Below are 22,124 nucleotides of genomic sequence, written 5' to 3' on the forward strand. Positions count from 1 at the left end.
TTTCTGGTCACCGAAGCCTTGCCTCCCTGACTCTGTCTCCAGCACAGCATCTGTCTGTCTCTGTTACGCCCTCTAATGTGTACTCTGTTGTTAGCATATCCGTGTAGTGTGGTTATTACCTTTGCAGAAAAGTGGAGGCAGAGCCTCACCTTCCCTGAGTAACTCCTTGCTCGCTGCTAATGACAATGAATTGAGCACCAGGGACAGCTGCTCACTGCGACGTGCTAACGCTGTACCTTTGAGCAGCTGGTTTCTTTACGTATCTGATGGGTTCTGCCACCTCAGTGACAGCTCCAATGGCAGAGAGTCCTTCAGCATTGCAAGAGTAAGCCATCTGATCTCTATCCATGTCCTTAAGTAAGAGATGTGTAGAAAAGCTGGCGTATGGTCACGTCATTGAAGACTTTTTAAAGGTGCCTTTTGACTGTTGGCTCATGGTGAGATTTAAAAATTAAAAAAAAAAAAAAGAAAAAAAAAGGCTGGGTGTGAAATGAAGGTATTGTAGGTGGCAGGCTGGAGAAGGAGAAGCCTGTTTCACTTCAGGTCCCTCATGTCAGAGCAGGACTGGGGACGGCTGCTGTGACCAAGCAGGAATGCAGGGGTTTGTTTCCATTAAATGCCACAAATTGAAACACTTCCTTCTCACACTCTTCTGGATGGCAGCTTCTGTAGGTGGCAACTACATCAGGGTTAAAATGTGAAGTTTCTAGAAGTCAGTTTTTACACTGACACTATGGGAGCTCCAGTAATTTTACAGCTTGCCTCTAATAGCATCGGCTGGTCTGCCTCAGGTTGTCTGTGACCTGAGATTGGAGCTCCATAATAAAATCACTTTTCAGACAAAGCTCTTTGCCCCCCACCTTTCCTATCTACCTTAAACCCTGGACTAAAAACCCTGAGCCAGTTTTCTTCAGAACACTTCAGCTTTTCTAAATGATTTTTCACATAATGGATGAATGCACTGTAGTAGTTCATGATTAACTCTCTCCACTGCGCAGCCTGAAGAGGCTCTTCAGCATAGAGCCACGATCCCAGGTTGCCAGCTGTTTAATTTACTGATTAACACAGAAATATGAGACATGACAACCAGATATTGGCCATCATGAAGAGTATGAGAGTGAGTGTGTCAATCCCTGCATGAGCCCTCATGGTGGAATGTGGTTGTTACTAGTTTTGACACCTCATCTTGCGTACCTCTTTCTTGTTTTTGCCTGTTTTGTCTTTCATTTCACCTTCTTTTTCTTGGTCACTGTTATTATTAAATAAGATGTGGTGCATGCTTAAAGTTTTCATTATTTTATTGTAGATTTTTCCTTGCCACTTTACGGTACGTTTCTGTTAGCGTTCATCTGAGCTGCAGCTGCACTCCCTGGTCAGGGAACCCTATTCTCTCCTTCCCTGTGCACTGTTGCATGCCTCTGCCTGCCTGTAACAGCTGCTGCCCCTCTGGTGAGCACCCTCACTGGGAGCCATCTCCATGCTTGAGCTGGAACTGGTGGGAGGGAGGTGTGTCCTTCCCTCTTCAGCACTACTAGAGGCGGTAACACTTTGCTTATTTGTCCTGTGTAGTAAGTATGTCACCTTCCTAATTCACTCCTTAATATAAAGCATTCCTGCAGGGGTTTGGAGCCAATTTGTTCGTTCTTTGGTGCCATGGTTGCAAGGAGTGTGGCTGCTAGCCAGGGAGGAATTAGCACAGAGGAATTAGAATCGCAGAATCATTAAGGTTGGAGAAGACCTCTAAGACCATCCAGTCCAACCATCAGCCCATCCCCACCATGCCCACTGACCACATCCCTCAGTGCCACATCCACACAGTTCTTGAACACCTCCAGGGACAGTGACTCTGCCACCTCCCTGGGCAGCCTGTGCCACTGCAGCACCACTCCTCCAGAGAAATCAGCTGCCAGGCAGGAGACAGTGACTGTCATTTGGCCTCAGCAAAGGAGAACGCGGTCTTCGCTAGGATTTGTGATACTCAACTTTTAATCAGTTTTCTCCAGAAATTCTGCCGTACACTCAGGTTTTCCTGGGCTTCCCAATTGCAGCTTTCAGAGCAAGCAGGTAGAAATACTTGAGGATATTTGAAAACCACTTAGGTGAAGGTGCTTGCAGTGAATGCAGGGTTTAGCTCTACACTAACAAGGAACTCATTATGTTAATTGGTTTTGAGCTAAATGGATTTGAGAAATGTAGATTCATTCTGCCTTCCCCATGGTCCTACTGGTCCCACATCTGGAAACGAAGATACTTCTGGGATGTATTAATTCCACATTTGGAATGAAGATACTGCTGGGAATTCAGAATTCTTACCTGATAATAAACAACTTTGGCTACTGCTGTGATATCTGTCTTGTGAAAAGCTTCATTTTGAGTGAAGCTGCTTGCTTACAAGGATGAGGCAATGAGCGAGGCTATTGAACACAAAACTTCTGGATGTTTTTTGCAGGGTGCTGTTCAGTAAACTTTCTAGAAGAACCAAATCCCCAGTATTCATGCGAAGGTTTTTTGTTCTTGTGGTCAACCCAGTGAACATAAAAATGTGTCAGAGCACATCCAAGGAACTGGTCTCTTTTCTGCCTTCTTTAAGCTGTATTAGTCATTTGCATCTGAAATGCTTATTCTTCTGACTACGAAATCTGAACATAACGGCAAAAAAAGTGCTTTCAGAGGCAAAAAGCAAAATTTAACACAGTGCAGACTTCCCCTGCTCTTTAGTGGATGAAGACAGTCCCGTCTGGTTATCCTCAAGCATGGCAGCTATTGGAAACAACAGTTGCTGTTTTTTCACTGTGGCTTTTTGTGTAATCTGAGTGAATTTTTCCTCTTCATTTTATGAAGGGGAGATAATTTTCTACAGAGCAGCTGGCTGTGCTGTTTGTAGTACTCCATATTCAGCATCCAGCATTGTCCTCTAAGGTGGAATTGACTTGTGCTGGTAGTGGTTGCTGCTCCTTAAGTGGTATAGGATGAAAGAATGACACGACTACTGCCATCTGGTGCTGAAATCTAATCTCCTTTTTCTTCTACAAAGACCTATAGGCTGCTGCCGTTCCCCTGTAAAGATGACTACTTGCAGGCCTTCTTGAAGGAAACATCTGTGAAATATTAATAATCTGAGAAAATGCCTGTAGGAGTCCTCGTAGTTCCTACTTCAGCTTGTCTTGGAATTGAAACCTAGGCTGCATGGCATTTTAATTGGCTCTCTATCGTTGTACCATTGCCACGATTATTAAATTCACTGGAGGAAGCTGATCTTGACCTCAAATTTTGACTCTCATTTCTTGTGTTTTTAGGGACCAGTAGCACTAATGCAGTCGGGGCTACAGTGAACAGCCAAGCACCCCAGTCTCAGCCTACTGCTATTGCCTCCAGCCGAAAAGGGACTTTCACAGATGACCTGCACAAGCTGGTAGATAACTGGGCCCGAGATGCCATGAACCTGTCTGGCAAGAAAGTTGGCAAAGGGCATAGCAACTATGAGGTAAGATTTAACCCATGAATGTTTGCAGTAAGAAACGGTCAGGTCTCATTGCTGTCTCAGAGTGTCAGCCAGGTGGAGTATGGTTACCACGTACCCCGGACAACTGCGCTACAAAAATGTTAGGTAAACCTTGTGTGTGCAGTCTTATACTGCGTGCTCTGGAAGAGAAGAAGGATAACTGAAGAGTGAGGCCGTGGTGTGTTCTTGCAGACAGCCGTTTGGAATGGCCTGTGGGCCAAGGGGATAGCCGGTGGTTTTTTTAAGAACAGCTGTATAACTTGGAGGTTGGATTTTCTTTCAGGGCCCTGGAATGGCAAGAAAGTTCTCGGCACCAGGTCAGCTCTGTATCTCTATGACATCTTCCCTGGGTGCTACGCCCATCTCTGCAGCATCAGCTACCTCTTTAGGTCCCTTCACGAAGGCCATGTGCCCTCCACAGCAGTATGGTTACCCAGCAGCGTCTTTTGCCGCCCCGTGGAGTGGGACGAGCGGTCCGGCACAGCAACCACTTAGTCAGTTCCAGCCTGTAGGTGCCACGTCTTTGCAAAGCTTCAACATCAGCGGTTTGCAGAAATCCATCAGCAACCCTCCAGGCTCCAACCTGCGGACCACTTAGCCCCGCTCGGAGACCGTGCTGGCCAGACCTCGGGACAGGACGTGGGGAGGGAGATGGGGCCCTTTGTCAACTCCTAGTGCTGCAATGAACTGGTTGCTTGCCAGACTGGGAATGAATTTCTCTTTTCCACCCATTGCTGTTAACTTTCTGTAAAGGGGGCTTCCCCACACGCTTTCAAGGGGGAGGAGGATGATCGGCTTCCTTACGATGGGACAGTTCTTTTGACTTGAGGGGTCCCGCTCTTGTGTGAAGCGAGAGCCGTGAAGATCAGTCACAGGGGCAGTTAACGCAGTCTTGCTGTAAAATTTCTCTGGTTTGAGGCCGCATCCGCGTATGTCAAGATGGGAGAGTTGAATCCTAGCATGAGGCTTTAGCACACTTCTCTCCCTGAAGATCCGAGACCAGCTGTCCAAATCCCCCTCCTCTCCCTCTCCCCACTCAATCGTATTTGGCTCCAGAACGATGGGGCACCCGAATGGACTTGCAGTGCAGCCCGTGCTTGATAGGTCATTACTGCTTTAAGTAAGATATTAACAGCTTTGACTGCAGCATTAGAGCAATTTAAATTGTTTAAAAATTTTAAAAGTTCCCTGCGGACATGTACTTACCATCAGTTTTGATGTGGAAACACTGTGATATATAAATGTTGTTGGACAACAGTAGTTTAAAAATGAGTGGAATATAGAGGGTTAAAAAAGTTAAAAAGTAAAAAATGGGAAAAAAAGCTAGCTATATCCTTATACTTATTGGAGACACTTTAACTTTTTCCTTTGTATTTTCATTGTATTAGATAAATAAATGTGAATGTAAAATTGTATAAATTAATGTACTTGAATACTTGTCTGTTCTCCCAGTATGCTTGCTGGATATTTTAGTGCCTTGGACTTCTATTGCTTCTGCAGTTAGCGTTGTCTTCCCAGCAGACCCCAGGTGGGCAGAGGGCAAGTTCAGAGAAGGCCGCGTTGGTTGTACCTGTGGACGGGGGCCTTACCGCCGGCGTAGCGATACCGATACCGTGTAGAGTAGGTGCAGGGAGGGTTGGGACCAGGCTCCGTGTGTTGGGGAACTCGGCCGAGGGGCTGAGCCGATGGTGGTGGTGTGATGAGGGCCAGGTGGGGTGGGACGGAGGGTTGCGCGTGAAGCCAGAATGAGGCGGACCGCCGTTGTGTAGAGGCAGGAGGTCTGGATCAGGAATGGAGAGGATGGGGAGAAGGTGTGTCTATGGGAAGGGTCCAACTTAGGATGCGATGCGACTCCACCTGTGAAGTGGTGAAGATGTTTGGTCAGGATGTGACTTGAGGGAGAGGTGCCATTGCTCGTTGGCACGGGCTGGTCTGCTGGGATTGCTTTTCTTTGTTTTGTTGTGGATTTTTTTTTTTTTTTTTTTTTTTTTTTTTTTTTTTTTTTTTTTTTTTTTTTTATCCATTGGAGCCAGGAATAGTCGTGTCCTGGCACAATGTCCATTGCCGGCAATGGATGCACTTGAAACCGCCGGCATCAAGAAATTTCCTCGGTCTTATGTGGAGGATTTATGCTTTAGTTCACTCTAACAGATTTCCAGCTGGTACCAGGACTGTAGCCGTCACCTCTTAGTTAGCTGTACTGTACCTTTGCTGTGTTCATTCTCCCCTTTCATATTTAAGAATACTGGTTTCCTCTACAAAGTTAAAATAATACCAGCCAGTATTTACAGAGTGCTGCAAAGAGCTGTGAAGGGTCAGTGCTGCTTCCCAGCGCCGGGGCAGCTCGCTGATGTCTGGAAGTTGGTGCACCCAGGAGATTGTTCCTTGCCCAGATTGAGAGTGCTGGTCCCCTGTGGAGCCTTAACAGGGAGTTTTGCTGTCTGTGAGTGTTCTCACTTCCATTTATTTTTTTATTTTTTGCCAAGAGATGTGCGAGATCCATTCCTTTCCTGTTACTTTTTGTTGTTGTTGTTCTTTTTTTTTCCAGCATTTTTGGCAGCAAGGGAATGTACCGGGTGGAGAAAGATGTCGGAGGGCAAAAGCCGGCAGCAAGGAGCCCGGGCTCTGAGATCCTTAGGTTTGAGGGCTCGTTCTTTGTGACCTCGGTGCGGAGTGGAGCAGCGGAAGGGGAGAGGAGAGAGGCTGGTGGCGTGAGCGCGGTGGTGGGAAGGGGCAGAAGCGGGGGGCCCCGCTGCTGAAGTTGGACAGGAAAGCTCTGCTCTTTGCCCTGAGCGGTGCGGAGGTTTCCCAGATACGCCCGGTGGGAGGGGAGAGGTGTGCCCGAGGAAGAGGAGCGGTGTCCGGCCCCAGGCAGTGATGGCACGCGAGGGGAATACTCACGACAGGGGAACTGATGAAGCTGAACGCAGCACGTGGTTATTTAATTTTGATCTAATAAGTTTGAGGTTGTTTTCACTTAATGTTATGCAAGAACTGGTTTTATTTACCATTGATTCCCCCTCCCCCCCTTCCTGTGGATGAATAACTGAAGTCTAGAGGAATAAACTAATGCTACTGAACTGTTAAATTATTTTGTTTAATATTACACTTTGAGTATCTTTTTCCACATAAAATCTGTTTCTGAATTACAAGCGTTTTCTTTACATTATTTAACAATGTACACTGTAAAAAAAAAAATAAAATAAAAAAATAAAAAAAAATAAAAAAAGTTGAAACTTTGGGCTTCCCTGGCCACAGTTAGTTGTGTATTTGGCAGCCCACCCCGGCTGCTCTCCTTCTATGGTTGTGCTTTGTGCTGCCGTTTGTCACCTCTGCAGGCTATTGCATGGAGTCACTGAAAGAAACCAAACGTGCTTTGCTGAGCGCTGGGTTTTCTCGTTGGCCTCTCCTCCCCGCTCCTGCAGTGATGTAACCGCTACACAACTGATAGCGGTTACTGGCAGAGAAGCTGGAGCGCGGCCGCTGCCCCTCCTCTCCTGCTGGGACAGCTCTTCTCTGTGGGTCGGAAGGGAGCGGGGCTGAGCTGTGGTGCTGGGCGCTGCCTTTAGTCTAGATCCAGTCTGAATTCCATCCCCAGACCTGCAGCTCTACCAACACAGCGTAAGAGCGGAACGATACAGAGTTGTTCTCTAGCAGCTGTAGGCTCGCAGGAATTATTTGGTATTTCTAAACACTAATTACTGCTGCATTTCTTTCCATTTTAAGAACCGCTTCTGTTGTGAGTCACGCTGCTCAAGTCCTTAAAGGAAAAGCTCCGTATATGAACGTTACCGCTTTCTTCATAAAGGAGCAGTCTGAGAGGCATGCGGCAGTGACCTCCCCAGAGGAGGCATCTCTTTCTTTGCACTGTTCTGCTGTCAAGAAAGCTGATGGAATTGTTGGAGACTTTCAGGTTTTGTGTTGTAAAAGCTGGGAGAGGCTTTGCTGAACCCAGCAATGGTGTGTCTGCACATTCCCTTCCTTACAGGTATCTTATTTCAACACTGGGCGCGTGACTCAGACGTGTGGTATGTATTTCTTTCCTGAGCTGCTCTGAGCTCACTCAGCACCGAGTTGGAGAGAAACCAATGTTGCTGAAATCTGAGACTGTTTTCTAGGTATGATCTGTGCCAGTTAATTTCATTTCTCTTCTCTTTTGGTACCAACGTTGGTCCTCGTTTGTCCTGTTTGAGAGGTGAGTGGATAACAGAGGCTGCTTAAGAGAAAGGGACTGATAAGTGGCGAAGGCGAAATAGGAGGGACAGGAATAAATGCTTCACACCTCCTGTGTAACATTTAGATCGCTTTACGAAACTCATCTGGATAGACCGGTAATGGCAAAGCGTGGAAATAAGGTCCTGTTTCAAGTCTGACATCAGTTTCAGGGTTGGATTAGTCAAAACTGGTGTCGGTTTTCCTGGTTTCAGTTCCAGCTGTGCTGCACCATCCTTCTCATCTCCACTGCTGCCGCTAGGTAACACAGAACCAGCTTCCCCTCTCTGGTCCTGGGCAGCTCAGCCTGCTTTGGGCAGGGAGGGCACTGCCACCGTTCAGCTGGCCTGGCGGTGCCCAGCTTCTGCCTGAGGCAGCCGGGGCTGCAGCTGAGCCCCTTCACCAGAATAGGAAGAGACCCAGCAGCTGCCCAGCAGAACCGTTCCCTCACCAGAGCGGGGCCTTTCGAGCTGGGCACGGGGTACTTCCTAAATGCTGCTTGAAAGATCTTTCCTTTGACCTTATTACTAAGAGGAACAGCTGTTGCTTTGCTCTCATGTTTAAAAGCCCCTTGAACCTTTTCATTTGTCCATGCTAGAGCAAATGCAAGGCTGTGCACGCGGCGGTAGTCTCTAGCTTTCTACTTGTACCTGCTCACAAGGTGAACACGAGCTTCTCTGAGCTTGTTAAACAGTTGTAAGTGAATAGGAAGAAGGCACAAATAACAAGTGTGGTTTGTCTGTCCACATTTAGTGTTTATTCTTGTGTTAAAAAGGAGTAAAAGCTGATTTAAAACACTAAAAGTATAAGATTGCAGCTCTCATTCATTTCACAAAAGGTCCAAACCAGCACTTAGATGCTGTATGTACCCCTCAGTAGCAGTCCCCGCGTGTTCCTGACCCCGTGCTGCGTGGGCACAGATAGATGTGCTGCTGCTGCTGCTGGGAATGCCGCGTGCTTGAGGGTTGAGGTGAGGCAGAGCCGTGTCAGGGCAATGCTCTGCCCCTGCTTGTGCAGCCTCTGGGCAGGCAGCTGTGCTGCATGTGAGGCAGAGGCTGCCACAGCTGCAAACGGCCCGAGGGAATGGGAGACAGCGGTCAGTGTGCTTTCCTGGGGCCACAGCCCACCCTGTCCTCGTTTTATTGGAAAAAAACTTTTCTGTACTCCTAAATGCAACACTGAGCAGGGAAGAAGCTATGGCATCTCATTTGAAGGTTTACTTATGCTACAATTCTCAGGCAAATTATTTGTAAAACAGCCACGAGTTGTGCAGGAGCACAAATGATTGTGTGTTTATAGAAAAAAAAATCTGGACTATGTAATAAACCCAAAGCACATGAAGTTCTTGCTGGCTGTGTCTCTCTGGCTATTCTGTGTTGCTTTAGGACAATCTATTAATAGATGAAGCTTCCTCACGTACTTTGAGCAGCCAACTGCAGTCTTATGATGTAATCCAGCATGTAGGTAATGATGCCACCACGTGTCCTATGTGGGTTCTAGCCTCCGCTTCTTCCAGCTTTGACTTCTCCTGTAAGGGCTGTGCTCTGCTGAACGGGGAGAGAGAGAATGAGAAAGGGAAGTTTCTTAAGGCTTTTCTTTGAAAGGGTAGATAACAGCGGGACAAGGGGAAATGGTTTGAAGTTGAAGGAGGGAAGATTTAGGTTGGATGTCAGGGGGAAGTTCTTTACTATGAGAGTGGTGAGGTGCTGGAACGGGCTGCCCAGAGAGGGTGTGGATGCCCCGTCCCTGGAGGTGTTCAAGGCCAGTTTGGATGGGGCCCTGGGCAGCCCGGTCTAGTATTAAATGTGGAGGTTGGTGGCCCTGCCTGCAGCAGGGGGAGTTGGAGATTCATGATCCTTGAGGTCCCTTCCAACCCGGGCCATTCTGTGATTTGCTTCTAAAGGTACTCATTGATTTATTCTTTAGCTCTTCCCTGAGAAGACAGTTGGCTGGAAGGAGTTGTCCTTGGCTGCTATCGCAGCGCTCCACGCAAAAGAGGGACGTTTCTCCCGCTCCAGATTAATAATCTGAGAGCGAAGCTTTCAAAGCCAAGAGCTGCTGTTCAGACAGAAGGAACTCAGTCATTTCTCATAGCACATACCTGGTGTGCGTTGGTTGGCACCGTGGCTGTTGCTTGTGAGAGCAGCAGATGGCTGCAACTGTGCAAACCTCACAGGCGGTTTGTGATAATGCATTCTCTGAGGCGTCCTGTTACGAGTTGTCATCTGGTGACGTCTGTGGGGCGTCTCGGGGGGCTGCTGTGCTGCTGGTGAGCCTGCTGCTTTGTGACACATCAACTTGTTAAGGTCGGTGGTCTCCAAGGAAATGTCCCAGAGTTCAAGATCATCTAAAATGAATGAAAAGATGATGGAACCAAAGATGACGGCGCTACGGGAACAAGAGTAACTCCAGGACCAGCCCGCCCTTTTCCTACAGTGGTGGCCACTATAGAAGTTAAACTGTAAAGTATCTTTCATGTCAGTGCACAAGCAGAAAATGAACTTCAGCAACGTCCATGTGCTGTGCTATGTGACTCAAATAGCCGTAGCTATGTTAAGAAAAGGCACTTCTTTCTCCCCCCCCCCCCCCCGCCCATGTTCTATTTTTGTGAAACATCACCAGAAGAGAAGAGATTGCCAAATATGTATAACAGTGCTTGACTGAAAGGCATGGTGTAAAACTTCTCATAGTGATGGACATCTCATCTCCTGCACATTTTAACATTGTTTTTCCTGCCATTCAAGCGAGGTTAGTACCGCTAAGGTCAGACTCCCATTTCTTTTACTCCAAGCCCTTCACAACTTTTACCATTACACATTGAAGAATTAATCTGAATACCAATAATTTAACATGCTGCTGTTCATTGTTCGTGGCTGACCTGCAAAGAACTCTTCTTCTATTGCCAGTTCCTGCTGTACTGCTGCCGGAGTGCTGTGTTTTACAGGAGGATTGGCTGTTGCTGGACAGAAGTAACACAAGAAGAGATTAAAGTTTGACATACAGAAGAACTCTTCTGTTCCTCCTTAGCAGACAGGGCACGAGTCTGAAGTGATTGCTTCCAGGTACTCTCTTTTCCCACAGCTGCTTAGATTTTGGAAGCAGTATATAGAAGAGTAAGATGCTGCCAATGACTAGCGAGAGCAATTGCAATACTATAAACTCTTTCACCCCACCCCTAAGTTCCTGCTTACCACACATCTGTCCAGACTTCCCCGTGGGTGAAAAGTAACCCACCAGCAGCTAATGCAACGTCTGCTTGCCTGCAGCCACCTCAGTGAAGCGCTGCAGCCTCAGCTCTGACACGGCACAGTAATGGTACAGACGGCAGTGGCTGCGCTGCACGAAGCTTCAGTGTGGTTGGAAAGTTGCAGTTTTAATGATGTGGTTTTAGAGCCCCTTTAAGAACGCAGGGACAGGGGTATGAGGATCTTCCTTTCTTTGGTCTCAAAGGAGTGCAATAGCACAGTATAAAACAAAAGAACCAGATCAGGCTTCCGTACTGTGAGTAACACTTGTCTGCCAGCAGCTACCATTAAAACTGTCAGCTTCTACTGCCCCACCTTACCCTGTTTGCTGCTGGGAGTAACTTCCTTAACCTGACGTCTCTTTTCCATCTGTTCCCAGAACTGTTGCTGCAGCTGCTTTTGTCGCAGTTTCCGCTGATACGTGGCATCACACTCAACAGCTGGGGAATCTGTATTTCTGCCCCACCCCCGGGGTAAAAACAAAGTGAAAACAGGAGTTCAGCAACTATATTTTATGAAGAAACATTCATACCATAATATAATAACTGCAAGAAAAATCCTCTAAACTAATATCGTACGGCATCTTCCAATTTGGACTGTCCACGTGCTTCAAAGGGGACAGTAACTTCTAACGTACCCAGAACTGCTTGGCTGCTTCTGATCTTCTGTCACTCCGGAAGCCTCTGTGTGAGTGGGCTTACAAGTTGGTGCCGTTTCACACTGTTGTCTCCATCCTGGGTTCTGCCTTTCCAAACAGCCGTCGTACCTCGCTTTCTCTATTTCAGGCTCATAGTCCTGTCTTTTAGTTTTCACCAGATCTAACTCAGGGGGCATCTAGTAAAGGAAAAAAGAAAACACCTTCAGGAATTTCCATCACGAAATACGCACAGGTCTTTTCTATGTGGCACTGTTGGGAAATCTTGTTTGTTCGCTCTAGGTAGAGAAGTAAGTTTAGAAACTAAAATGCATTGGAGTTTATCTAGTTTATCGCTTTGTGCCAGTTCAGCAGTTAAGTTCATTAGGGAAGATATCCTGTGTCTCTCCATGCTGTGCTCTGTGATTTCACAAATCTCTGGCAGTGCCACCAATAGATGCCCCTGGCAAAGCAGAGATCTCTGTCATCTTCGCTTGGTGAGGTGTCCCTTTGGAACAATTCCTTCAGCCTGGTTAGCTAGCCAGAGCCATGTTAGAGCTCCAAGCTGACTAGCAGAGTTGAGTAAATCCTGGTACGACGAAGGCAACTTTCCTATGGAACAACATGGATCAGAGATGTAAAAGGCTCCCTTTTTCCTCAGTGTGCAAGGTAGGTTACAGCCTAGCAGCCTACTGCCCCCAGCTGGCACACATCAGGAGCTAACAAGATTAATGCCGACCAACAGCTGGGGCACCTTTAATACTACGAAGACTGCTGTGTTACATCAAAGCGTACTTTGTGGTAGCTCTGAAAGAACAGGCTTACAGCACTGTTGTTACCAGTGGGACATGCAGCACCATTTCTTGTCTCATTCTGGACCACAGACCTCCGAAAGAGACATTTCTCCATGGCGCTCGTTAACTCTGAAGGTTCACTGTTTGGACCTAGGACTGCAGAGGGAAAAGTAACTGCGGCTCTCCCTTGCACTGTGGAACCTAAAGCTAAGCCTAAAGGAGCCTGAGAAGCAAGGCAAGGGGTAACGTGGCCTATTTCTGTTCAGTAACTGAAAGAACCGTAGCGATGGCAGGGAAAGTGTTCAAGTACCCATCAGTTGTACAAACTAACTCTATATATTCAAGAGCCACCATTTGCTACGTAATGGACTATCAAGTGTTCAAAACAAATGAATTGTAGATTTTGCTAAATGTATTCCCTCCAGCAGCCAAGTCTAACATATCCTGCTCTCATTATACAGTGGCAAACTTCAGGTACCGACACATTTTGAAGCCAAGCAGAGGATGTTTGCAGGTCCTCTTGGATGCTCCTAATGTAGCAAAAGAACAAAATACCTCTTTTGCTTTTCTGGAGGGGACTGGCAACAGCCATAACTTTTTTGGGTTCAATCTAAAAGCTTAGATTCCTCCTTTGTAATACAGTTGCATCTAGCATATTGCAGTGTTCTTTTGGGAAGGATCCAAGTGGCTTAATTGAAAGCTGATATCATCTTTTGAACTTAACTTTTCTTTAGACCTCAGTACAAAAACATTGTTATAAAATACCTATTCAGTATCTATTCTAAAAAGAACAATGGACAGACATCCGAGGGGTGAAATAGAGGCACAATGCAAACCTTGTTAGAATGACCAGGCTGAGAATAGTATAGCTGGTGCTGTGACTGGGGCTTTGTACAGTTCAAATGCTGATTAGTAAAAGGACAAAGCAACTATCACTGCGCACACTGATATTGTTACTATATGGATTTTGCTTATTCTTAGGTTCTAACTACAACAGACAGCTTTGGGATGTGACCCATCTAGTATTGTTTCCAGGACATGCTGGGCTATGCATATTAAACTTTATTGGAAGGAGTCTTTCTCACAGAAGAACACCTTGTTTTCTGCCAGAGCTCCCTAAAATCTAGAGAATCTTCCTCCTGCTGCCCAGTATGCCCAGCCTTGGCTTCCAGCTTGAGAGTCTTCAGGACTGAACAAAACGGTCCTGATCTCACAGAATGTATAGAAAATAGCACCTGGAAAAAGCTAGTTTAAACAGTTAATCTTCCTGGTGTAGCATTTAACCTTTCATGAGCACAGATGTAACTGTACACATTGCTGGCACTGAATAGAAAGACTTAGGGTCTTTGACGCTAAATGTCACACGGCATCTTGAGTAGAATACTGTATCTTCAGCTGTCTCACCATAGTAAGCTTGCCTACTGCAAATAGTTAAACTTTAGAACAGTTGTAGTAAAGTGCTGGGGAAAAGAACTCAGGAACGGACAGCTCATGCAATCAAACTAGCAGGCAAATGCTACTGGTCTGACAGCAGGAAATATTTGGGGCTAAGATGCATTTGTATCATTATTTACATTCCTTTTAACATGAAGGACCAGGAACAATCAACATCGAGCAGTCCCTGCTCTGAAACATCACATACTGTACCTGACGTGGAAGCTTATTAACTGCTTGTAGGTAGTCTTTGTCTAGGATGCAGTTCCCAAGAGCATTCCCAAAGCACCTGAGAAACAAGGAGAGCCCATTGTGACTGAAAATAACAGCTCCCAGTTCACCTCTGAGAATGTACAAGTAGTGACCTTCACTTACTTGAGCGCCCTCTTCAGTCCATCTGTTACTGCCTCCTTTCTTGCCTTTTCTAAGGACAAGGCCTTGGACTTCAAGCCTTCACTGACTCCATAGCCCACATCTTCATGGTATGAGCCGTCCTGCAGTAAGATTTTAAAAGCATTAAGTATAAGGGAAACTCTGAACATAAAGCATCCATTGCTAGACACTGCACTTTCCTAAGCCTGCTTACTCACCATTAGCTGGATGTTTTGTAGCAAGGTCAGTGTTTTGGACTCCACTGTGTTCTCTGGTGTAGTGCGTTACTCCTGAGAACTACAGTCTGACCTATGTACTTTCATTCCCAGCTTTAAGCAATCGCTCAGCTACAGACAGAGCGAACAAAAAATCCACTTACCTTAAGCTGCACTTTCACGAATGCACAGACCCCCACATAGAACCTGCCGTTGTTGAGATCAACAAAGTCTGAGGGGAAAAAAGGTAGCATCCTAAATAACACAAAAGACTCCTGATCCACATGTAGGTCTCAACTCACTTCCTTTGAATATTCATGAACCTGTAGCGTAGTTGCTGAATGGGCCCAAGACACTCTCACTGTATTTTCTATAAAATGGAGCATGACTTTTAAAATATTACCTATCATCCAAGAATGATAAGTTGTACATATGCTCTGGGTATGCTGTATTTTCTGGTTATCAGTGTCTAGGTCTGCCAAACACTTGCACTCTGGTATCATGCGTATAAACACATGTTTATGTATGGTTTTTTTTATATATACGAAAGAAATTAGAGTTGTAAACATTACTCCTCATTCAGATACATATCTTAGATGTTCAAAGAGTAGCAGTTCTTTTTCAGCTGGAAGTAAAGATTTAAACTATCAGTTTATAGAAACAACAATGGAAAAGAACCTTAACTGTCTATAAAAGCAATTTATTTCCTATTATCTATTAGAAGTCTCTGATTTGGGAAACGTTGCACAAGGCTTTATCCATGACTCTCAGTCCAGAACCTCTAAACAACCATTGGCAGCCTTACAAGTCTGACAGAAGAGTAACACATAGCTGACATGAAATGCTTTGAAGTTCAAGAAACTGTACAATGGTGTCCAAAAGTTCTGTCCTCATCTGGTCCACTCGCTCAATAGTTTTGTAAAGTTGCCAGACGTGTAATCCTTTTTCAACCCAGGAATTAAAAAAAGCAGTATAATAATCCTCTGCCTCTGAACTGCTAAAGCATGACTTTTTACAGGATTATTTGAGAAACTTTTCCTTCCGAGTCATCAAAGTGGAAAATGTGGACGGACTTTTTTTATGCCAATCAGATACTTACCAACATTCTGTTGAGTGACTGAATGAGCCCAGCCATTGAAGCCAAACATCTCATTGGCCAGACTGATTACCTTGTGACCCTCAATGTAACAGACCTGAAAAGAGAAACATACATGTAAGTATATACACACATACACTCTTGATTTTAAAGAAAGATTACACAGATCATCTTACTCTGAGGAAACCTGGCTAAATTCAAGATAATTGAACGATGATGCAGATTTGGGTTCACCATCTTCTGGCAACTGTGATGGGGAGAACTGAACAAATATGCCAGAATTAAGGGGAGCAGAGCTAGCAGGCACTAAAGTAAAACTGCAGCTAGTGCCACATAATGATTCATATACTCCAGTTCTAGAAAAAAAAAGAAAAACATCTCAATGTTCTACAAGTAGGATGAAGCACTGAAAAGTTAAGTGGCTTTTCCATAAGAATGTAAGGATTCTGTGGCTAAGATAAAGCCAGAATACATGCTAGCCTAATTTTCCTTTCATATTTGCTGATTACACTTCAGTGGGAAATTTTCAAAAATAAAGATTATTATTATTATTTTAATAATAATTCTCCTGGGAAAAAAAAAAAAAAAGCAAGTTGAAACATCTATGCATGTTTATTCATACCTTTTGTCCACCCCCAGCTTGCCGACTGCTGATATACTCTGGACCCAGTTTCTGACGAAGAGCATGCTGGATGGCTTGATATTCATTTGCTGTATATTGATACTTGATGGAAACAAAGTAAGACAAAGTTTCTCATTCTCTCCACGTTAGCTATCCCTCTTCTCCTAATAGTACTTCATAAACACATTTTCCCTGTCCTTTCAAGGGATATATGGTCCATTTTTAGAATCAGGATGTAACTAACAAAGAGAGACCTTGGGGCACATGTACACATATGTGCACTATATTGTTTTTTTCCATACTCTTGAAACCATATATACAGATGCAGATCATCTTGAGTGCAATAACATGGCATGTGCGGGACAACCAGGCTATCAGGCCCAGTCAGTGTGAGTTCATGAGAGGCAGGTCCTGCCTGACCAACCTCATCTCCTTCTATGACCAAGTGACCTGCTCGGTGGATGAGGGAAAGTCTGTTGACATAGTCAAGCTAGACTTCAGCAAAGCCTTTGACAAGGTCTCCCATGGTATTCTCCTGGAGAAGGTGGCAGTCCATGGCTTGGACAGGTACGATTTTGCTGGGTAAAAAACTGACTGAATGGTCAGGGTCAGAGAGTGGTGGTGAATGGAGTTAAATCCAGATGATGACTAGTTCTATCAGGACAACAGCTTGGGTGATCAATCAAATTAGAAAATTATAGAGAAGTGTTCAGCATATTCCCCTACTGCAGGGAAGGCCCTTTGGATAACTCCAGCATCACTGGTATCATTAGGAAGCCCAGTGCTGTAACTCATGCTACATGTCTTAGTAGAAATACAATTTACAATTTGCAAAGGTTAGAGAGGCCTAACATCATTCTTAAGGATTTGCACGGATTCAAGCACTAAAAATCTTGTGTTCCTATGCTGTTACGTGCGGACAGAATAGGATTTCACCACCTGCATCATCATGTTCTAGTGCCTGCCAAACCTCTCACGTTTATCTTTAGTTGTATTTAGGCTTAAAGGAATGGCTTTCTTTTTCTGATACTGGAAGCAAGCCTGTACAGCGCAAGTCTGTAACAAAAGATGTAAGGAAAAAGGGAGTGTGCACATGCCATGGCTATCATGGAAGAAAACATAAGGTAAGTTTAGGTGCAGAATAGTTAGTGCAGTGGAAATGACTCTAGCCTAACTGTATCCATCTTTAAAATGAGCAAATATGCAGAGCAGATTTCCAGTAGTGCAAGAATGGAACTTCTATTTCTCAGGCAAAGGGAACTGACCTGTCCGAAGCAAGCAACTGAGTTGCTGGTGCTGGTACAGCTGCTGCTGACATGGCTTTCACTGTCCTTCCCTTGCCTTTCAGGCATCCCTAAAGACAAAAAAAAAGACAATTATTGAAAATAAGAGTCAACTATCCATAAGAAAACACATCAAAAAAGTTCACTGCACACTAAGTATAACAATATACTGCAACATATTGGACAATACAGTAATACCAATCATACTTCTGTGCGTGCTTCTGTGGAACTGCTGCAGGATCAGTTGGAAATTTGTTTTCTGATGCTGTTTCACAGCAGCTAAAATTCTTCTTAAAAACATTATACTGTGTAATAGACAGAAATAGACACAAATCCTAAAGGCAGAGGCACTGTTCTGCTCTTGATCAGAGACTAGAACAACAAAAAAAAATGTTGGGAGTCATTATTCTAAACATGAAATGGGTAAAAATGATGTATTTTTATTCCTTTTCAGATAAACATGAATGTATTGTACCATTTTAGGTAAGAAAAAAAACCACCTCAGTTTTTCAGATTCTCCAGCACTGTCTTCCCACATCACCTTCAAAATCCATAAATACTTTGATAAAAAGCAGTAGGAAATTTCTAAAATCGTACTTGTCTATAACCTGATTTGTCAATCTTCATTTTAGATTATTGACTGTAATCACTGACTGCCTTGGCTTATGATGGCATCACACAAACCACACAGAGCTGGAAAACATACAGAACGTCTAACAGCGTGAGGAAGTTGTGCCAATAATTCAGTAGATGGCACCCTTTTCCAAGCCAGTACCCAACAAGTGCCCGATGGTAACTGCACTACCACTCCGCTGTGCTGCTGGAGAAGTGGTTGTCCTGTTGACAGCCTATACAACAGGAGCACAAAGGAACTGCAGCAATACTTCTGTAGAAGCCCAGAGAGGCAATCTTTTACTGTATTTGCACAAATACTGAGCGCAACTGGTTTTAGCCCATCAGTCTGTAAGTCTTCTGTATACAATACAAGGCAAGTCAACGCGCAATGTATGTCAATGAGACAGCGGAGGATATTAAAACAGATATGGAAAGTTTAAAATCCTTCAGACAGTGATACATGACAGCCAGAAGGAGCCTGGCTAGTATTACTTCTTGCTCCCGTACTTCAGGTTTAGATTTTTTGAGAGAAATTGTCTAGTCTTTAAACAAGGTAGTCAAAGTATTACTAAGGACTCGCTAAACACATCTCAGAAGAGGGATGCTAGCTGTACCCTTGGCAAGTACAAACACTGATAATTACATTAGGTGTAGCTAGAATTTTCCTTTTGGTTGGCAATCATTATTTACCTCCTGTCCAGACGCTGTATAATTGCACTGATCTTGTACATTTGGAAGTCTTTCAATCAAAAGTTAGCTGCAATTTACGGTAAATACATTTGGTTTCAGAAGAGAACATGTAAAAGTTAATATTACTAGGAGATGCGCATGTGGTTTAAGAAAGTTACTGCCCTTTTTGAGCAAAGAGTCCTCTGCATCCTGAGGGAAACACTTGGAGAGGAATAAAAAAAAATAGTATCTGTGGTGAGTGGTGGAGGGAAACAAAGTTTGAACAATACTGTATGTATATTTTTCACTCTACGCAGCCTAAATCAGATCTTAATCAGTACAAAGCCCTTGGAGGGAAAAGGCAATACAAGAAATGTGTGTGTTTGCCCTGCGAGCAGTTAGCCAAGAATCTACACACACAGTAGGTGGGTGGCGTTCTGGAGGAAAACTGCTCTAACCAAAACCACTATTAAGTCTTTAAAGTTTTTACAAGGTGTGCACCATTGTCAGTCTACATTCTATACGGAGATACACCTTGAATCAAACTGACTAAAGTATGGTTGTCGATTCTGAACAAGAACAAGGAAATGCAGAATTCTGCTAACAGCAGCATCACATCATATAGTTTTAATCTAATGGAGCGATTTCAATAGAATCTCTCCACTAGAAAATTCTAGTAACAGGCAGATAGAATATGTCCATAGCCTGTATTTATTTATTATTTATTCTACAGCTTGTGTGAATGAGACGGATGATGCTAGTTTAGTTTCAGGCCTTGCTCGCACCAAGAGTTTGCTTCAGCCATGGATCTTATTTAAACCTAACAGAGGATGTGATTCTAACAGAGGAATGTGATTTCTTTTATCAGTTCGTTGAAATGCAGTACAGTGAGGCCCTATGTCTCCAAGTAACTCTCAGAGCATTTCAAAGTGATGGGGCTGGAGCACCACTCCTATGAGTAAAGGTTGAGGGAACTGGGCTTGTTTAGCTTGGAAAAGAGAAGGCTCCAGGGAGACCTCATTGTGGCCTTCCGGTACTTGAAGGGAGCATATGAACAGGAGGAGGAACGGCTGTTTACAAGGGTGGATAGTCATAGGACAAGAGCCTTGAAATTTAAAACTGGTTTTAAACTGAGACAGGAGAGGTTAGGTTGGGTATTAGGAGAAAGTTTTTCACTCAGAGGGTGGTGACGCACTGGAACAGGTTGCCCAAGGAGGTTATGGGTGCCCCATCCCTGGAGGCATTCAAGGCCAGGCTGGATGTGGCTCTGGGCAGCCTGGTCTGGTGGTTGGTGACCGTGTGCATAGCAGGGGGTTGAAACTCGATGATCATTGTGGTCATTTTCAACCCAGGCATTCTATGATTCTGTGATTCTATGAACTTCAATTTCAAGATCAGTAGAGCAGGAGTCCCAAAGAAGAAAAAGTTAATTCTGCAAATGGAATTCTAAATCTCCTTTAACACAGACCCAGGAGCTTGGGAAGGGAAGGCTTCCACTCCTCAGTGGAACACTGGTTCTTCACTCACTCTCTTAACTCACTTCAAACATTAACCCTGGTGTAGATAATAATAACCAGCTAATGGCCAGAGAAGAGACAAAAGGACAGTGGTAGGACAGTGCTTGACACGTAAATTAGTGCTAAAAATGCCTTACTCTCAAACCATCTTCAAATACTAAAAGTTCAAGCTCAAGTATTCTAGTTCTGTATAGAGGATGGTAAAAGCAGTTTATCATCGGTTAAAAGACACCTAGGAATCATCATTTACTACGTTTTGCTAAACTGTTTTGTAAGCCGAATAATTCGCTTTGCAAAAGTTGCTTTATCCAGCACGGAGATGGAGCGAACACCCCGAAAGCCTAATGGTCTGCATCGAGAAGAGCGACAATGTAGAATTCCTCGTGTTTTGACTTCTGCAGACTCCGGGCGGCTCACAGATAGCCGGCCGGGGCCGCTGAGGGGAGAGCCCGTTCCCCGCTCCCGCCAACGGCCGCCCCGCGCGCGGTCCCGCCGGAAGGGGCCGAGGACGCCGTACCTGGGTCAGGCCGGGTCGCGCGCCTCCCGCCGCCGCCGTTCGCAGCTCCCGCGCATGCAGGAGGGGCGGCGGGGGGCGGGCGCGGCTACGGCGAGAGAGAGGAGACAAACTTCCCGCGGGCGGAGACGGAGGGGAGGGCAGGGAAGGCCGGCTGGGGGAGGCGGGGCACCGCGCGGCCGTGAGGGGACGTCGGGGGGGGGGAGAGAGGCGGAGGCGACCGGGCTCGCCGTGGCGCTGACGGGCAGGTGAGGGGCCCCGCTGGGCGCGGGGGCCGCGGGAGGGGGCAGCGCCGCTCGCCGGCCGCTTGGGGGAGCCAGGCTCGGGGCGGGGCCTGCGGGCGCCGGTAGCTGCGGGCGGCCGCCGGGCTGGGCAGGGGCTGCGGTGGGGCCTGGTGGCCGGCGGGCGCCGCTCAGGTGGGTCCGGTTCCCTCCCGGGGGGCTGCGGGGCCTCAGGGCGGGGAGGAGGGCTGGGGAGGCGGCTGAGGGGTGCGGGGCCTCGCCGCTCCGCGGGCCTCGAGCGCGCTGTCACCGCCCGGGGCTGTGCTGTGCTGTGCTCTGCTGGGTTGGGTTGGGCTGTGCTGGGCGGCGGCGGCGGCGGCGGCACCCCAGGGCCCGGCTGTCCCCGCTGCCCGGCCTGGCGGAGGGGAGCGGGGCGCGTCCCGCCGGGCGGCGGTGGTCATGCGGTGGTGCTCAGGGAGGGGGTTTGTTCTGGGGCGGCCGTCGGGCTCTGCTTCTCTGCCGTGCGATCGCGTTCGTCCGCCCCTACTTGGTCAGCGTGCCCTCGCCAAGCGTCCGCCTTCATTGTCTCGGTGCCATCAGTAAGGTAATGGTGCCGGCCGCCTTTCTGCCCGGAGCAAGTCGAGCTGTGATTTCCGCCCCACCTCTGGGCATGCCGCGTTCATCCCACGGAACCTACTACAGCGCGAGTGTCAGTTGACATCATGCTTTGTTTCTGCATCTGCAGCCATCCTGAAGCGTGTGTCGGGAGCTGCTGTCTTTCCACATCTGTCTCGTTCCTGACGCGAACCCTAAGCCTCAGCAATGAAGGCACACAATGCGTTTTGCTTGGAGTGTTATGTGCGAGTTGGAAGCCCGCGTTGTGGTTCGTGCTGACGGGGTGTGAAATGTTCTGGGTGAAACCCCGATGGAAATGGGGAGGTTTAGGAAACAGGAAAGCAGAAAGAAATGTCTGTGGAGTGAAGGGAGAAGCGGAAGCGTAGAAGCTGAGAGAATAAAAGCAGATTCCTAGAAATAGAATGGGTGGGGAGAACGGTGTATGTTTTACATCTTATTGAAGCTCATTCTTGGGGGAGCATATAAAGGTATGTGGGGTGATTGTTGCCGAATAATACGTTGCCTCAAATCCAACAGGTTGTAACTGGAAAAAGTTGCCCAGCT

At 46.2% G+C, this 22,124-nt stretch overlaps 3 protein-coding genes across 36 annotated transcripts in view; 2 read left to right on the plus strand and 1 right to left on the minus strand.

Moving 5' to 3' along the window:
• The window catches only part of WNK1 (WNK lysine deficient protein kinase 1), a 98,713-nt gene extending 93,792 nt beyond the window's left edge, over positions 1–4,921 (plus strand). For all 13 annotated transcript variants that reach the window (XM_040650576.2, XM_015286692.4, XM_015286704.4 and 10 more), the window contains 2 exons: positions 3,297–3,484; positions 3,786–4,921. In XM_040650576.2, the coding sequence (XP_040506510.1) occupies positions 3,297–3,484; positions 3,786–4,100 (503 nt within the window). In that variant the 3' untranslated portion in view covers positions 4,101–4,921. The remainder of the gene's footprint in view (positions 1–3,296; positions 3,485–3,785) is intronic.
• Positions 4,922–5,447: 526 nt separating this feature from the next.
• RAD52 (RAD52 homolog, DNA repair protein) lies at positions 5,448–21,586 on the minus strand. 6 transcript variants are annotated; one of them, XM_040697090.2, is made up of 13 exons: positions 20,348–20,783; positions 18,715–18,781; positions 17,392–17,480; positions 16,127–16,228; positions 15,508–15,601; positions 14,573–14,640; positions 14,197–14,315; positions 14,035–14,110; positions 11,597–11,793; positions 11,280–11,416; positions 10,593–10,673; positions 9,816–10,061; positions 8,449–9,261 (listed from the first exon to the last, which is right to left on the minus strand). In XM_040697090.2, the coding sequence occupies exons 3-13, from the start codon at positions 17,476–17,478 to the stop codon at positions 9,200–9,202; spliced, it is 1,269 nt and encodes a 422-aa protein (XP_040553024.1). In that variant the 5' UTR covers positions 17,479–17,480; positions 18,715–18,781; positions 20,348–20,783; the 3' UTR covers positions 8,449–9,199. The 6 variants fall into 6 exon arrangements, with proteins under 6 accessions (NP_001383203.1, NP_001383202.1, NP_001161231.1 ...); NM_001396274.1 differs by lacking the exons at positions 18,715–18,781; positions 20,348–20,783 and adding an exon at positions 21,493–21,586 and having other exon boundaries at positions 5,448–9,261; NM_001396273.1 differs by lacking the exon at positions 18,715–18,781 and having other exon boundaries at positions 5,448–9,258; positions 20,728–20,783.
• ERC1 (ELKS/RAB6-interacting/CAST family member 1) overlaps positions 20,921–22,124 on the plus strand; it is a 291,778-nt gene continuing 290,574 nt past the window's right edge. For 12 of the 17 annotated variants that reach the window (XM_040650626.2, XM_040650638.2, XM_015286761.3 and 9 more), the window contains exon 1: positions 20,921–20,972. The gene's annotated coding sequence lies outside the window, so the exon portion shown is untranslated. Of the gene's footprint in view, positions 21,550–22,124 lie in introns of all 17 variants that reach the window. The other 5 variants (XM_040650627.2, XM_046901424.1, XM_015286777.4 and 2 more) reach the window with 2 other exon arrangements.

The sequence above is a fragment of the Gallus gallus genome, chromosome 1 (genome assembly GCF_016699485.2).
Source record: "Gallus gallus isolate bGalGal1 chromosome 1, bGalGal1.mat.broiler.GRCg7b, whole genome shotgun sequence".
NCBI lineage: Eukaryota > Metazoa > Chordata > Aves > Galliformes > Phasianidae > Gallus > Gallus gallus.